We start from the raw sequence: 18683 nt of genomic DNA, 5'->3' as shown, positions 1-18683 counted from the left end.
GAGAGAGAGAGAGAGAGAGAGAGAGAGAGAGAGAGAGAGAGAGAGAGAGATTTTAGTGGCTCCTATTGGTTCTAGTCCAGCAATATTTATCTACTTAGTCACTTTGTGGAGCTAAGTCTTCACATGAAGCACAGCACCAATTGCACAGGTATGTCTAACTGCAGTTTTGCATGCACAAGTTCAAATCTAGCTCATTGTTTTGCTTCTGGAATGTGTTTCAGTAAATCATGAACTTTTGCAGAGCAGCTTGTTTGTGTGTTAAATGAGGATACAATAAGCACCATTATGGAGGTAAAAGTGAGGAGATGGTTAAACCTATTCAGGAAAGACATGGAAGTATCCAAGACTAGGATGATTACAGTAGGGATGAGAAAGCAGATGGTCTGCAGAAAAACTTTAGTATATGGAACAAGTATGACTTGGTGATAACTGGATATAAAAGGTGAGGGGTTTTGGACAACTGGGAATTTCTTGAACTAGGAAAGCTGTAGCGACGCTTTTAAAGAGAACAATTAAGTTTTTAAACATCCACTGCTTATTATTTCCAGTACTTTTTTAATAGGTGTGGTTCATGTGAATAAATTGAATTTATAAATTTGCAAAGATGAAGGAGGCCACGATGTAAAAGCTGGAACTTGGCCAGAGTTCAGCGTTCACGAAGGGCTTGCAGGATTATCCCATTTCTTCACTTGTCTCTAAGTAATTTGACATTCCTAAGCTTCCTTTCAAATTTCACTCCCTTTTTCTCTTTGACATATCTATTGTGTCGACGGAGTCTCTGCATGCACTGGCCGTCCCCGATTTTCTTTCTTCTTGGATTCCCTGCTCCCACATCATGTTCACAATCTATTCAAATTTAATTAATAGGTTTTAAAAGCCTATGCCCCCCACAGATTTTGCTTATATTTTTCCTTAATACACCTCCACACTCTGCCCACGTAGAACACCTGTGATATTCTAACAGTGACAGCTGACACTGAGTGTTTAGTAAATGCCAGGAACCTCATTCAGCTCTCATACACCCTATCACTTCATATTTACAAATAGTCTTATAAGGCTGATACAAAGAGTAGCGAATTTTCCAAGTAAGAAAGAGACTCAGAGAGCTTCAGTCCTTTGCCTAAGGTCACATAGCTGATTGGTGGCAATCTGTGCAGTAAGGAAGAGCCCTTGCTGGCCATACTCTTCAAAAATGCTGAGATGAAATAAACTTGGAAATGCATTAATCTTACTGAATAGCATTAACTAGTAAAATTAATGCTATTTTATGGCAGAACAAACAGAATCCTTTAGCACAAATGCCTCCATTAATTCTCATATTTTAACTGCAGAGTTCATGGAAATAATATAGAAAGGACTAATGAGCTTTGGAATGAAAATGTTCCTATGACATTGACCAGCATCTCTTCAGTGCTCCTTATTTAAGGATGTGTGCCACAAATCCCCGCTCCCATTTAGTACTGCTCATGAAAAATAGGTGTGCGTCCTCCCAGCAAGAGAAGCTTGCACACCTCGCACACATCCCTTTTTGCTTTGACTTTCTGGGAGCTCAAGAGGTAAAGATAATGTGCCATTCTAATAATCACCTATACTAGGCCTCTGGCTCAATGATTAACCTTCATCCAGTAAAAGGTTCTTGGCCTAATTTTAAAGTTTTATCTGAGTATTAATACATGCATAGTCAGATAGTATTAATACGCATAGTCATATGTATACAGAGACACACACGCATGCATATATGCACATATGTATTTGTATACACACATGTGATGAGAATAAATAAATATACACCACACATATTTATATGCTGAATATGCATACATTAACATTACCAACACTACCTTTACTTGAAAGTTTTTAGGAGTTTGCAAAGAGCTATCATATTTACTATCTACTTCTTACAAGAGTCCTAGTGAGTTTAGGAGAGCACATCTCATCCCCACTTGACAGATGGAAAAACTGAGGTTGAAGAGACAAACTTCTCCTCAGATAGCTAACAAATAGCAGAGCCAGTTCTTAAACCAAAGAATCTATTTTCCAAATTCAGAGGTTTTCCCACATTTTCACCACTTGGGGGCAATTAAACCAGGGAGATTCTCAGTTTAAAGTGAGCTGATGGAGACAGTCTTGCTGTGTGGCAGCATGGGCTATTATTTCAGTTAGCCTTTGGGGAACCAGGGTCTGAGCATTGAAGTATTAGGGCTCAGGCTGACAAGATTATCAGTTGTCAACATTTGGGTAACCTTCATCTCATTCTCCAAATGAATTTAAAGTCTATTTGCACGGTAAGGAAAAATGTTCTTGCTCCCATAGGTCTCATACCACAATAATAAATTCTGTAAGAACTGTAAGTGAGTGAAAAAATAAATTAGCAACCTGGGAGAACTCATCTTGGTATTTGTACAAGGTGACACTCAGGGAATTTTCCTCTTACCTGAGGAGGGATGTTGGAGCCCCAGTAGAGCTTCAACCGAAGTTTGAGAGTATATGATAAAGCTCAAATGATGGGAGGGAGTCCTGGAAGGGGAGATGTCTGAGAAGGAGGCTGAGCTCTAAGAAATGATACCACCGAGGACTAGAGTGAGACTTAGGCAGGTAAATGGGACATGAAATCCTGGGTCTGGTGACAGACAAGAACCAAGAGGGGGACCAAGGCTTCCCAAAGGAGCTACAGGAAGATTATGGTGCTAATCCTAGATGCTAAATGTCCAGTTCAGCACTCTCCTACACTTCCACACAGTTGCTGCAGCTCATAAGACCCAGAAATATGTTCCCGATATAGGACTGCAGTGATAAGTTAACAAAAAGGTTACTGGGAGTCTTTGATCCACAGATTTCTGTTTCTCGGCTCAATCACTGATGGGTGGGAAGACCTAAGGTTTGCTGAGGTATCTCAGCTACACTGTGCAGTAGCATGTGAGGGATCACTGCCTTTCAGCCTGGAGAAATGGTACAGTGAGCACCAGGCATTCCACTAGCACACCTCCATGGATGGCAAGAGAAAAGGTTGCAATGAAGATCCCTCCTTCAGTGTTAAGTAACCGATTCCACTGGACTCTAAGGGATTTCCAACTCCCCCATTGAAGCAGGCTTTGTGAGACCAAGCAAAGAGGAAGTACAGGTGGAATAATCTTGCTTAGTATCTGAGACACAGCAGGTGCTCAGTAATAGAAAGTCCCCAGGATTTGTGCTCAAAACCGCATGGTGCTTCATGAGTGGGTGTCAGACTTATGAGAATTTGCAGGTGAAGCTTAGTCATGGGGAAATGTAGTCATCTTAGTGATGTTTTCAAATATTCCAGTTCATCTAAGGAGACAGAAGCCACTGCTTTTTTCTTTAGAATTTAAGCGTGACCATGTGTTTAGCCTTGTGAAAGTGCTGTGTATTATTTTGTGTGGAAACTTCCAGAGTCTGTGTTTATTTGCCACATTTGTCTTTGTCCTACTTAGTAACTGTATCAAGAGGGACTTTCCATCAGCCTGAGTCCTTGAGTGACAGTGATCAGCAGATTCCTTTTGCTGACCCATCTGAATTTGTAGCAGACTATGGGTGACATTTTTTCTGATAATCCATTGAGATTTTGTTAATACAGAATAACTCCATTTGCTTTTATCAAGTTTTTCCATATTATCGGAGTTTTTTTAACATAGGAGTTTTCTTTAAAACTCCCTGATGGACTATCCAGGATCAAAACTGCCCCACGATCACCTGAGGGCTTTTAACTCTTACCCACTTGAACTTTGGCCTCCCACAGCTCTTTTTTCTATGGTCTACCTGAGTTATGTATGTGACATGTGAGTAGTCACTAACAAGAGAATCAGGAGATGGGGTGGAAAGGGCAATGCTCTATCCAAAAGGGAATATCAATTATGTCAGAATATCAACAGGTGCAGATGGCAAATTTGAAACCACACATAAGCAGTTAGACTGAGAAGAATAAAGCCTCAGCTGGTATGAGGTAGTTAAGCTAGGAAATAGACATGGGTTCTGCGGTCCTCCAGAGTTAGGAAGTTGTGTTCCTCTGCATGGAGTTTATCAGACAGACTGGGATATGCCAGGTAAAATGTTTCAACCCACCTCTCTCTTGGAGATGAGTCAAAGGAAAACAGCAAAAGGGTAAAGAACAAATATTACAACTGCAATGCTATAAAAGGTTTTTATATAATGGTCTCCAGCAAGTTTAAAATGTAGATCATTAATCACACTAGATAACTTGGAGATGTTAAATAATCTGTCCAAATTCACATAAGTGAGAATTCAAAATACAGTCTGTCTGATGATTAACTTGCATTCCTTTCCATCTCACCATGCCATGGAAAACCCATGTATGTGCAAACGTTCCTTTCCCAATGCATGGGAACAACTAACTGTAATTTCTTCCATTTCATTCAGAGACACAGAACTTTCCCTCACCCAGCCCTACCTAGATTTTACCAACTATTATAATGTGATTATAATGGAAACGGGGCCAACCATTCAACATAGCATCGGGCTCCCAACAACTCTGAGGAGGCAACTGAGTTCAAGAGCTGGAAGAGGAGGCAAGACAAAGAGAACAATCATCCTACTACTCCTTACTTCTCTTAGTTAGCTTAGGATTTGGCAGAGGCACTATCTAGGTTAAATGTACCCCTGTATGAGGAAAAATGGTATGACGAGGAAAGAGTTTTCTTTCTGCATAAATAGAACATGCATATCAGCATCGTCCAACAAAAGGTGGCTTCTGATGGGTATTTGCATGAATTCATCACACTTGTTTTGCATCCAACCGTTAATTATGGTCTTTTCAACTTCACAATCATGGTTAATGGTGGTGGGGAGGCAGAGAACAGTAGATTCAGCAGACCTCATTCTGGGAAAAGTGGGGGGAAAAAACAATGTAAAATTGCACCCACCCACTGTTTATAACTCAGACAGCTACTCTGGGTACCATTTGTGGGATCTGGAGGAAGTCAAGGCTGCCCACGATCCTGGAGCTTGGCAAAAGAGACATCTGGGAGGAAAGGATTTAGTACAATGGGAGAAGGTCCTGTAGGGTTCATCTGTCTGTTATAAAATGGCTCAGAACCACAACTTTCAGTCTATAATGAATGGAAGTGTAGTCTGTACTGACACATATTTTGTGCCTTTTATTATTCAAGACTTTTCTTATTTAATCCTTAAAATTAATATGTGAAATACAGATTACTATTTCAGTTTATAAGTGAGGAAATTAGTAGTCATAGGCAAGAAGAAATAGTTTATACACTCATTCCTCATTCATTCATTCATTCATTCAGTCATCCTTCAAATGCTTACTGGGTATTAAATACCAAACACATCAGAAGAACAGAGAACAAGCAAACAAACAAACAAGCGCTCCCCAAAATAAGTACAAGTAAACAAGCCAGGTATGGTGAGACACACCCATAATCCCAGACACTTGGGCAGCTAAAGTGAGAGCATCACAGGTTTGAGGCCAACCTAGGCAGATTCTTGAGACTCCTGTCTCCAAATAAAATTCACAAAAGAGTGGGGGATGTAGATAAATAATAGAGTGCTTTAGAGCATGAACAAGGTCTTGAGTTCAATCCTCAGAACCAGAAAGAAAGGAAGAAAGAAAGAAAGAACAACAAACCAAACAGAATCTGTCATTCTTGGCACTCTCAGTGTAGTGAGAAAGACATACAGTACATTAAAATATAGCAATTAGGAAAATGCAAATCACAAATACATAGAGATTTTACCTAATCCCAGTCAGAATGGCTATCATTAGCAATCCAAAAAATCAATACATGCTGGAGAGTATATAGGGGAAAATAACCCTATATACTATTGGTTGGAATGTAAACTTGTATAGCCACCCTGGAATCAGTGTGGAAGTTCCTCAAAAACCAAAAACAGAACTATCATGCAGCCCAGCTGTGTAACTCCTCAGTATATTTTTGAGCAAACTAAAGTCAGCATACTATAGAGATACCTACATGTCCATGCTGACTGTAGCACAATTCACCATAGCTAAGCTATGGAGACATTCTTGGTGCCTGTCAACGAATGAATAAAGAGAATGTGGAATACATACACAATGGAGTACTATTCAGCTATAAAGAATGAAATCAGGCCAGTTTCAGGAGAATGAATGGAACTGAAGATCACCTTATTAAGTAAAATACTCCAAAATGAGAAAGTCAATTTTTGCATATTTCATCTCACATGTACAATCTAAGGAGAGATGGAGAGACAGAGAGAGACACAGAGAGGGAGAGAGAACAAAAAGATGGGAGACTACTAGAGGTTTAGAGTGGGTAAGGGAGGGAAGAAAAGGGTAAGTGGAGGACAAACCCCATTATTTATATAACTAATATACTCTAACAGCAATAATGAGGTAATTAAAACATATTCAGTATTAAAAAGGAAAGGAACGGGTTAATCTGTCATTATAACAGGTTAGTGTGGGTTCCTATGTAAAATGACTAGGAAGCACTCAGTGTGTGCCATTTAAACTGGCCTAAGAAACAAAAAGATACGAGTGACTGCGAACAACGAAGGAAGAGGGGGATGCAGGCAAGATAAAAGCTTGCACCAAGGACCCAAAATAAGAAAAACATCTCGGAATGTTTGATAAATAATGTTTTAGGAACTGTCCAAGACAGAGGAATGGTTAAAATGTAGCCAATGTGGCCTAACAGACTCGGCCACACAATGCTAGATTTTGCCAACCCCCCTTTTCAGGAGGGTGTTAGAAAAAAGAGAGTAAGTCTATCAGATAACAGAGTACGCGGCATGAAAGATAGCTAGAGATCATAGACATCACACCAGGAGAGAAATAAAAGAAGGAACTGCATGTTCAATATCAATAAAATGACTTGGGTGGCCGAGAGTGGGTAGTTGGCTCTGTCACACTTTCTCCAAAAGGCTGGCATGGGAAAGAATGAATTGACTTGTTCAAATCAATACCAAGAGCCAAGAGGGGGAATTAGGGAGATGGAATTTGGCTTTATATAAGGAAAAAAGTTCTAATAATTTTACCTGCTCCACAAAGGAATCAACTCCCTTTCACTTCAGAGAATTGCAATAATCAAGCTGAAACCCTGCCAAGTACGCTTTACTGGAGACTTCTTTTTATCTTCTGGCTTAGATTAGATGGCACTTCAAAGTCCATCCAACTCTACAGTGCTACAGAAGTATAATATGGCTATGGCCACAACAAATGGTTACAATATGGCCTGCTTCTTAAGAAAGCAGGTGCCGGGAATTCAGCACCAAGGACAGTACTCCCACACTCGAATCTGATTTGTATCTGTAAAAGCATCAACGGGCAAAGATGAGGTCACTAATCAAACAAAATTTCCAATAAAATTCCTGTGTACAACTCATTCTTCATAAAAATTCCTGAAGAGATCCTGAGAGCCATATTTTATACATTTCATACTTATATTTCTGTGAATATAGGGCTGAATGAAAAATATTCTACAGTAATAGATCACAATAGAGTTTGCAGAATGCCTTTATGTCCTGTAATAATAATCAATGTGTAGTAAGTGACTTTCACACTATGAAATCTAATGATGGATTATTTGACATATTATTTTGTGTATTTACTTATTTTTTTTGGCTTTCACCTTTACAGTAAGCACTATGAAGGCTAAGAATTTGATCTGTTTGGTGTACTACTCTATTTCTATAACTTAGGAAAGTGCCTTTTTCACTTAAAGGCTGCGCTTGACAGATGTTCCTTTAATTAATCAATCATATCTAACTCTTTAAGTAGCTTGATTAAAATCACAGAGCCACCAGGAATTTGTATGTAGACAGTCCGATTGAAGAGGCTGGATTTACGGCCACTCTGTTAAGCAGAAGAATTTACTACCTATAGAATAAAGATACAGTATCTGAATCCCAAAAATCCTATTACTCTGCGCTAAGTAAAGCTTGCAGGTAGGAGAGGGAGGATTGAAATTAGTTCATAACAAGTTATCCAAACTGACCCACAACCATCCTCAACCAAATGGCCATTGCTTTCATTTAATTCGTTTCAGTTTTACAAAACTGTGCCCCATCCTTTGTTTTTAATCTTTTAGTAATGTAAGTTTGGTGAACTTGATCCAGACCATTTTTTCCTTTTTTATGAAGAGAGAAAAACATCACATTTTTCGCCTCATCAAATCTAGTGCTTTTGTCTTTTGTCTTATTTTAGAGTTGCAGATTTCCACATTTACTGATAGTTTCCTTTGTTTTCCCTGATTTTCTTTGTGGATCATTGTCTTTAGCTTCTCTGTGATAGAATGCAAGGCTGTCTTTATGTTTAAAATATAGTTAAAATCTCAGTATCAAAAATAAGACAGTATTTATTCCCTCTTGTCTAATATGAAAGAAATAGCAGATTTTTGTTTACATGTTTCAATCCTCCAACAGTTTCTCAGTTTTTGTTGACATAATAGTGAGTTGTAGACTCAAATCACAATTGTTGTTACACCAGCCATCTTCTCTTTAATTATTTTTTACATTGAACATTCTGTTTTATAACATATTTGGAGCAATTATTTAGTAGTAATGCAGTGTCTAATTACTTTCATGTTCACTGCGGTCTTCATTTTTCCATATTTCTCTATTCTTGATTACTTTATTTTGATTCATTGTTTGGTCAATGAATGCTCCTTGAATGATTCATTAGAAGCAAGACATATGGGAGCCTCTGGATACTAAGAGTCTGCAATGTATTTTCACAACAACAACATCTCAAGAATCCTCCAGACTTCCATGCGTTGTGTGCTGCCATGTTGGTTACTTCTCTTGCTGCCAAGACAAAATACCTGATGCCCAGAATTAAGCAAGAAGAGGTATATGTAGCTCACAGTTTGTAAAGGTTTCAGCCTATACTTGGCTGGCTCCAAGGCAGAATGGCATATGGCACAGGGCAACAGTTTCTGGTGGTGGAAGACAGCAAAAGCAACAAGAGCAAACGGGAGGGGGGCAGCAAGTAGCCTCTTTCTCTCCCTTACATTGTATGCAAACTACCCACCCCAGGGCAGGTGTAGCACTCACATCCATAATCCCAACATTGGACCATGAATCAATCATAAACTCTAGAAGCCTGCCTCATGACTGCATGAGGCTTTGGGGGGACATCCAGACACAAACCATAACAACTGCTGTATTTAATATGGATGATTCCAATAGGAGCCAGGCAGAGAATTTTTCAGATGAGGCTGGCTCTCTGCTGTTATGATCTTTCTGACAAATATTTTCAAGCAAAACTTAGTACTAAATACAATAATTTCAAGAAATATTTAGGTTTTTTTTTCCCTTTCAAGAAAAATGCAAAGCAGTGTGCCATGATCTGTTTTTCTTCTTTTTGTGCTTGTGTAGCAAACTATATCCCAAAGACACCTTGCATAAACATTAACCTAATTTCTTTCCTGTTTTTGTCATTACTGGAACTCTTAGTATTAAAACAAGAGAAAGCCTCCCCTCATTAGAGATGTGCTAAAGCAATAAACAGGCCAATGTGGGATGCAGGGATCCCAGAACAAGATGGCCCCAGATGCTTCTACCCATCTTTGTATCTTCCTACTCAATGCATCACAGTGTTTCACGCAGAGGGAGGACCAGATGGACAGGTGGAAGGCAATCTGGCAGCACTTCTCTGTGCTTTCATACTGTATGTGAGGAGTGTGACTTGAACCATGAAAAAGACGCAGAACTGAAATATCAAAGTGGAATTTTAGTGGGCCTGTGGACCTTCTAAATGTTAATCTGCTCCTCGAGCCAGGTTTCCTTCCAGGCAATGACTGCCCCTGACAAGCTAAACTCTCTATGTGGACAACTCAAATAACTCTCAAATCTAGTTTTTATCTCAGCATTTCTTTCTTGGTGAGCCTCTCACTTCTCCAGATACACTGCACAGCATGGCATATGCCAGACTTCTGTACATTTCTGTAAGCTCTTGGAGGGCACTTATTAACCTCAATATGAACCATGGCACTTAATATATGGCAGTGTTCATTACATGTTCGTTGAGTGAAAAATAGGAACTTGGAATATGTCTACAAAAGCAACCTGGATATGAAATATTCACCTGTATTATAAGAAGGACTAAAGATATTTTGCTTGCAGAAAACAAGACCAGATGAATGAGATTTTAGAGAGAGGAGGTAGGTGGTAGAAAAGATTTTATGTGATGGACAAATAACAACCAAGAAGGTGATTGCATTGGTTCTACAGGTCCCTAAAAGTGTAGACCAAGAGCAATGGGTAGAGGCTGCAATAAAAATGATATTTAAGTAAGTATATTACAGAGCTTTCTTAGAGCCACAGTCCTGACATCATCACCCTAAAGATCAGCAGAATGAGTTCTCTAACACTGTAGGTATTCAAAGTAAGCACTAATGCCAGCTCACTGTGATGCTGTCTTTCCCAGAAGCATTGCTGCGTATGGGCGTGTGAGTGGGGAGATGCTGGGTGACCTTAGAGATTCTTCCTAGCTCTTTGATTGTGTGATGTAATGACTGACTCTCCTGCTTGAACAACAACAAAAAAAATGACACCAAGCAGTTACCTGGATTTTGAAAAAAAAAAAAAAAAGCTGCTTTTGTATCTGACTAATGGTGATGATAAAGGTATTAGTAGTCACAGATCAACTAATATATGTGAGTGAGACTACAGATACTACATTGACAGTGGTTATTACAATGAATAGAGAAATTAAGACTCAGGCCCTGTGCTTTGTTCAAGTGCAGCACCTTCTCCATTCTCTAATACAACAGACACAGGACATTTATACAGTAAATGTTTTAGTCCTTGTGGGAGTTTCTGTTGCAACTGCTCAACTCCACTGTTAAGCATCAAACAGCCATTGATAATATGCAAATAGGTATAGCTTAAAAAATAAATGAAAACTGTCCCCCAGGCCCTGCAAAATCATCAGGCTAGATTGCACCCATGGGCCTTAGTTTGTTGATCCTTAAAGCTTTGCTCCTTTCTTGTTGGAGAATAAGAAAATTCATACAAGGCCATACTCCTGGTGGCCGTACTTACTCCATTTGCTTTGCTGAGTGCCTGGAAATAGATGCTGTAGCTTTTCAGTGGGGAGAGCGGAGGGTTCCAATAGCCATTGTATGTTTTGTTGTCACCCACTGTAAATGGCTGGGTGACAGGCAGGTTGGCGGGCTTCAACTCAGCAGCAAAGTAGTGTAAAGAATCCAGGCTAGAGGCATTCCTATAGCTCACAGGTACTGAGAAGCATTCAATGATGTCAGCTGCCCTTCGTGATTTCTGAAGTCTCTCCTCCTTGACAACCAACTGATAAACACTGGATAGAAAAGAGAAGAGAGAGATTAGAAAATCTTTTAAGGGATGAACTTCTTAGTTTTCACGATGTTGGCACAACTTTCCCAGTCTGGAAACACCACAATCACTGCTGTCTACAACTAGCCCATTTTCTTTGTAGTTTCAGAGTTTCAAACCCATTGCTTTGTAGAAAGCTCTCTCCTCTCAGAGCTCATACTGGACATGTCCAAAATTCAGCTCAGTCCCAACTCCTACAATCCTGTTGCAACTCCTTCTACATGTCTTTCCTTCCTGAAGGGCAGCATCATGTGTGAGGTGGACAGTTCCTCAACGTAGTGCTCATCCCCAGTTCCTACCTCCTCAGTCCTTCTTCTTCATTTTTTTTTTTTTTTTTTCTGGTACTGGGAACCGAACTCACGACCTTGTGCTTGCCAGGCAGGCGCTGTGCCACTGAGCTAACTCCCCAGCCCCCTTCTTCATTTCTAATTAACAGCCTCCGGGTCCTTACCCTCAGCAGTGATGCCTTGCCTCTTTTCTCCTTCCATGGCTCATGCCTAACTTGGGCACTTTCCTGCCTCTAATCCAGACTCAACTGATCCCCTTGTCTCTCATTTATTGGATCAGGTAATCGGTCCATCCATTCATCTTCCTATTCATATAACACTGTCCCATAGGCTCTTAGTTGCCCAAATTATTCAGGTACACCTGTCATCGTGGCATGTGAAGCCCTTTGGTTTGGCACTCAGCCTTCCTTTTAGAGTATCTTCTCCAGATGCTCTCTTCATTCCAGCTGCTGCAGATGCCATGCTATTGCACACATATCTTTTGGATCTCACCACTCACAATCACCAGGTGGTGCTCCCTCTACCTGCAATACCTTACAGTCCTGCCCACCTCAGATCTCTCTCTCTCTGTCTCCCTCTCCCTCTCTCCCTCTCCCTCTCTCTCCCTCTCTCTCTTGCCCTCTCTTTCTTCCTCTCCCTCTCTCTCCCACCCTCTTTCTCTCTCAGCTTCTCTGTCTCCTGCCTTCTCTCTCTCTCTGCCCCCACACTTTGTTCATCTCTAACTTATTAACCACTTTCTGCTTGGTTCTGCAATAAATGAGACGGGATTATTGTATCACTGGCTAGACTGTCTCCTTTTAGAAAGTTGTGATCGCAGCTTAGTTGTCTCTGAGTCACCTCCCCACCACACATACACACAGACACAATACCTAGCAGGTTGCTTGATATCAAGCAAGTGATCAATGAATGTGCAATGGAATGAATCAAAACTGAAAGCAAGCATGAAACCAATCTATCTGGAAGCAGAAACTTCAGACGAGGAAAACAGGGATTCCCTGGAGCTTCCGTCTAGTGATCGCGTATCATTCCCTTTAATTCAGAAGTATGCAGACAGCTACTGGTGTGTGCACAAGATGAATGAGCCTTTATTGGATATCAGCTTTATGCCAAATATATAGATTCTCCTTGTAAAAGTTATTCTAATGTTTGTGAACTGGATAACATTTCCCCATTGCTTTGAATGCCCACAGTGTGTATTTAACTTGAATAAGTACTCTTCTTTTAGAAGATTTTACTGTACAGATCTCTGGAACCCCTGATCTGAGATGGAAGACGATTTTCCCAGAGTGCCCCACATGAGAAGTGTAAATTAATGAGGTGGTTGAAGCAGAGGCCCCAAACCAAACATTGAAGGATGACATAGAAAAAGAACTAGCACATTGCTTATGAATAAAAGAGGGTGGAGGTACATGTTTCTATCCCTTGATCAGATTCTGCATCCAAAGACACCCAACGTGGGCAAAAACAGAGGCACAGGGCTAGTTCATTAAGGAAAATAAAGGCTAAAGCAGGACCCCCTCTGAAAAATATGTGGCACTCTCAATATGGCAATATTCCCTGAATCCCCTTGAGCATGGGATGGTTAATCATGCACACGAGACAGAGGTTGGCTCTGGGGCATATGACGCCCTTGAATGAGTGTGAAATATGAATGAAGGTGAGAAACAGATCAAGCAGTGTGCCTGTTCGAGAGACCTTGACAGCCCAGAGCTCATGTGAGTGAGACAGAAGTGAATGTGCCTGACCTTTCTGAGGGTGCACACCACATCTGAGTGTGCTCAGTGTCCATATGGGGACTCGCATCACCTGGTGGTTTACTTCAAGTGAGCGTGACTTCCAGATGGAATGTGAGTCAGCTGAGTGTCTGGGCTCCTAAATAATAAGTGCTATGACATCTGGTCGTGTGTAGATGAATGACATCATTCCATGTTCATAAAACTAGCTGAGGCAATTCAATGTTTACATTGAATTATGCTTTCAATTGTCATTCCTTCTTCAACTCTGGGGTCTTTCTTAAATGAGCAGTCATGGTGTTTACCAGGACAGCTGAGATCAAAGCAGTCACCAGAAAGCAGCAAAGACCTAGAAATCCAAACTTAAAAGTTATGCGATGGGACTGACGGGCACTTAGCGCAGAGTCTTCAGGACCTGCACTGCTCTCTATGTAACAATGACCTAAGGTAAAAATTTGAATCTGCAGTGGTGCTAATGGTTGCTTGATTAACGGAGGGTGTACTACTCATGGGACTCTGATCTTTGAAGAAAAGGGCTACGGACAACAAAAAGTAAAAGAGTGACTTCATATAATATTCTTATTCTAGCTTCCATCATCCTTGCTCTCTAAAGTGAAGGCCCAAAATCTCGTGAGATTCCTGAGAGCTGGATCATCCCCTTAGAATCACTTTCTATTACCCCTGGCTTTCCTCTGATGGGAAGGATCAAGAAGAGCCCAAGGTGGGCCTCCTGTGCCATGCGAGACAGGTGTGAGATTCTGCAGCTGCGGATAGCTAAGGAGATGGATTCTACAGGATTCTGCACATTTGAAGAACGCTGTCAAGGCCCTAGGGGAAGGCACAGCATTTATATAGAGATTAACCTGTAAGGTCACCACTTACTCCTCTCACCAACCTGAATTTGAATTTCCTTTTGCTCATTCAACCAAACTGAATTTCAGATCAGAGATGATGCTAAGCCTGAGAGGTTAAGTGACCTGTAAGCATCAAACTGCAGCAAAAGTAGAATGTCAGATATTTCCTTCACAGTTCAGTATCCTTTCTTTTTTTCTCCATTCATTCTTTTCATACACACTAACACAATGTCTGGAAGGTCATCTGAGGATATTTTTCCTTTTTTTTCTAACTTGGTGACCTACACTCTTTAGCTCTATCTCAACTAGCCTCATGAAACCACAAAGATTACAAATGAATACTTTGGAGGTTAAACCATATACTCAACATATGGTTCACATATGATTGGGATTATTGTGCCAAAATGTACTTAGCAGCTCCCTGAGGCCCGCTGCATCTGTAGCTTGTCCATTCAGAGGCTAATCTGCAATTGCAGCCAAAAAGACATAAACCATTTTGTCAGATAAATCTGTTGCCAGGGCATTCAGCCCCTCTCAAAGACCAGGGAACTATGATTAAAGAGGAAGAGAGAAGAAACAGCACACATTAGTTGTGTAACTTTTCTTTCCCTGAAGGATACGTGTTAGGAAGCCACAGGGAAAAGAAACAAGAAGCTGGGTATTATTCTTGATTCCTATAGTAACTGTATTCTTACTTTCATCATTATCTTAAAACTATATGCATCTAAGAGCATGCTCTTCTCAGCTTGTTGGTAGTCATAAAATTGTATCTAAATGAGAACAATGCCCCCAAAGCCATATCTTCAGCTTGGGAAAAGTGGCTGCGATAACTATTCAGGATTACTTGTAAAGACAAGGGAATTTTTTACTGGGAAATTTTTGAGAGCAGAAGAAATGAATATCTTACAATGTTCACCTCTCAACTAACATTTACTCATACATTTTCTCCTCCATGACACCTTCTCTATTTCTCTCCATGAGAACGTGGATGTTTATGACCATTTTTTGGTATAACTTACCCTGAGGATCTCCTCTTTTAGGGCTGTGAAAACTATACTTCATCCCCAGTCTGTCTCACTCACTATAAGATGGCTACCCAAAGGTCAAGGAGAATTTGTATTTTCAATTTCAGGATCTCTTGACATCTGAGGCATGGTCCCAAACCCTCAGGATCCACAGAAGAGTTGCTTCAGATACTATTAAGTTTAGAATCTACAGGATTCCTCTGTAGGTTCTGGAAAACTCTATCCCTTTTTAAATTTTTATTTTTATGAGTACATGTTTGCAGTACATAATGATTACATTCATCAGGGGGACTTTGTACATGCACATAACATATCTTAATTCTTTCTACATTCCCTTCCCTTTCTTTCCCTCACCCTCCCTCCATCTTGGTTCCCTGCTTTTATAAGCCAATGGTTTAGATCAGTGACCATGAATCTTTCATTGACACAAACTGCCCACCGTGGCATGTGTGCCATAGGTTTGCCACCACACAGGTTTAGATCATGACTCCAGATAATGCTTTAGATGTAACTCATACTTCTCTGATCAGATTGCATGGAGGATGGTGGCCTATCAGAGCCATCCTTCCATTATTAACAATTTCTGTGGCACCTTTTCTAGAGAAGATGCCTCCAGTCAGTAGTTGTATCCATTGGGAATGGTGAATTGAGGTGATAGGGAGTAGATTTTAATTCTCAGGCAAAGATTGTCCAGCTCCATGTTCTCTCCTAAAGAGGCACATCTTAGTTCATATTATTCCAGCAACAGACCCTGAGTCACATGCAGTTTTGCTACATGTGATGGATTAGGAAATAATCAAAGGAAACAGCAGGAAAAAGGAGAGGGAGCAAAGCAAGGGTATGATATCAGGTGAAATCTGTCTTAGAATTATCTGATGGGGTGCTCTGGAACATAAATTGTACCCTAGAGTTAGTCTTATTTCATGCTTTCAAATCTCCAGTAGCAATTAGGTAGTTATTGATTATGGGTTGCCCTAGGAGATGTAATTTCACAGATACTCCCATCTCTGTGGGTGGGACAAACTGGTGCCTCTAGTAGCCTAATGGCAGCTTCCCAAGGGAGGTTACTCCTAGCACTATAGCATGGAGCATCAGGGAGATGTGGGAAAAGGGAGGGAAAGGGGAGTGGACAGAATCTGTGTGGGTGCCCACCATGGCCCCGACAGAGCACTTTTGAGCAGTGACCACATGGACTTGTAAGATGAGGACCCCATTTTGGCAAGGTAATCTTTAACCTTTGCTTCAGGCCCATGTAGCTGAGGCATATGGTGACTGTTCATTAATCATCATGGCATTTCTGCTACAGATTTTTCAAGTGAGGACTGGGAGGAGTTATCATAGACTCTTTTTTTTTTTTTTAGTACTTGTCTTAGTTACATTTTTTTTTTAAAGAGACAGTAAATGGATGTAACTAGAGACTGTACTCATAAGTGAAATAAATGGGAATCGCATGTGTAAACATCATATTGTCTCCAGACAGTTAGTGCTTATATTGTTTGATCAATTTTACATGCCTGTACCTGGGAACCTGAGCAGCTACTTTGAAGATAACAATATCATAGACTCTTAAGAGGGTTGTAGAAGCTTAGGCTGTTCTCAACTATGGCTGCACATTATGATCAGCAGATGCCTTTTAAAAACATTTTGCTTTGCCCCACCCTGTAGAAACTGAATTAGAATCTGTAGGGATGGGACCCCAGTAGGTTTTTAAACTTTCAAAATGGTTCCAATACTTTGCAATGAAGCCACAAACCTAGGTGATTCTGGCATTTATACTTTTATAACAGGTACTTCCCCTACCATCATTTTCTCTTCCTTAAAAATCACTGATTTGGGTCAGTCCAAGTCACCAAAGCATCTATTTATAATTTCTAGTATTATCTATCACATCTTAAGGCACCGTGTGTCACACTGCCAGAGTGTTTTTTTTCCTACACCTTTTATCACAACTGAAACATTTTCTTTGATGATTTGTCTATTGGATTACTGTCTGTGCTCCCACTGTCTGTGAATTTCATGAGGTCTCAGGTCTTTCTGTTCAGTTCATTGCTTTTAATACCATTATAAACACATAAAACTTGTTCACAGAATATTCATTAGAGAAATAAATTTACAAAATGGATTTTAAGTACACAAACATCAATTCTTGGGACATACCTTCATAACTTTCTATTTGCTATTTATTTGTCCACAATGCCTTTTTCACCCAGATCAAATGTCACCTGTTCTGACTTGCAGACTCTCTTGACTTGCAAAGCAGAGCTGGTTTTCCTTTCTCTTAGTCTGAGTTACATCCATAACTCTCACTGTTACATACTGCAATGATGGCTGAATGGTTGTTGAACACCTCCTGGGCACTATGGTCAACTCATCCCAGCCATTATTTCATTTGAGCCTCACAATATCTTTCAGTTGTTTGAGGTATGACTTCTCCATTTGATAAAATAAGAGAATGAAAACATAGACATGCTCAAAATATTTCTCAGGGTCACTGCTATTTGAGTACTGGAGCTAAGACTTGGTCCCAGTCAGTCTGACTCCTAAGTCATCAGTCTTAACCACAGACAGTATGGCTTTCCATCACATTGAAGGGTAAAACCATTGTGTCTATCTTATCCCACTGAATTTTGTACTGTTTAAAAAACTATTTTTCTCAAGAGAAATACAATAATATTTTGTCAAATTTGGAAAGTAGAAGAAAGGTAAAAATGGGCTTCCTTTTATCCAGTTATTGTAACACACTCATCAATGAAGTGTTGGTGAATCTTTTAGCATTCTAATCTTCTATTAAGTGATCTTTCATTTAATACTGAAAATCAATATTGGAAAGATTTTCTTTCATAGATGTTCATATTTCAGCCAGGTTAGTTAGTCTGCATGTACACTAGTGCTCCCTTATTCATGGGTTTGCTTTCTGTCATTTCAGTTACCTGAGGCAAGCTGTAGTCCAAAAGTAAAAGGAGAAACTTCTTCAAAGAAACAATTCCTAAATTTTAAACTGTGCAGCATTCTGAATGGCATGATGTGGCACTGTCCCACTGCTTCCCACCTGGAACATGAATCATCTTTTCATTTGATGTATCCAAACTACACAATGTGCCAGTCAGACACTCATCAGCTATTGCAGTTATCAGATCAACTGTCACAGTATTACCTGGTCTGCGTTCAAGTAGCCCTTATTGTACTTAGTAATGACCTCAACACATGAGGGTAGTGATATTAGTATTTGAACATGACAAAGAGAATCTGCAAAAGGTTTTTTAAGTAAAAAGTTAAAGTATAACATTTTGCAAAAGAAAGACACACTGTCTACATAACTTTACAACAGTATGTTGTAATTGTTATATTTTATTAATAGTTATTATTTTTCATCTCCTACTGTTCCTAAATTTATAAAGTAACCTTTATTTCAGGTATGGATGAAGAGGAAAAGATGGTACATAAAGTGTTTGGTGCAAT

The 18683-nt window shown here is 40.0% G+C and overlaps 1 protein-coding gene across 2 annotated transcripts in view; it reads right to left on the bottom strand.

The window, feature by feature from the left end:
* Positions 1-18683, bottom strand: part of Ptprt (protein tyrosine phosphatase, receptor type, T) — a 775250-nt gene that overhangs the window by 220015 nt on the left and 536552 nt on the right. For both annotated transcript variants that reach the window (XM_013518366.1, XM_005392501.2), the window contains exon 11: positions 11017-11290. In XM_013518366.1, coding sequence (XP_013373820.1) covers positions 11017-11290 — 274 coding nt within the window. The remainder of the gene's footprint in view (positions 1-11016; positions 11291-18683) is intronic.

The sequence above is a fragment of the Chinchilla lanigera genome, unplaced genomic scaffold (assembly GCF_000276665.1).
Source record: "Chinchilla lanigera isolate Chin_1 unplaced genomic scaffold, ChiLan1.0 scaffold00044, whole genome shotgun sequence".
NCBI classification, from domain to species: domain Eukaryota; kingdom Metazoa; phylum Chordata; class Mammalia; order Rodentia; family Chinchillidae; genus Chinchilla; species Chinchilla lanigera.
This window is presented reverse-complemented; position numbering and strand designations above follow the sequence as displayed.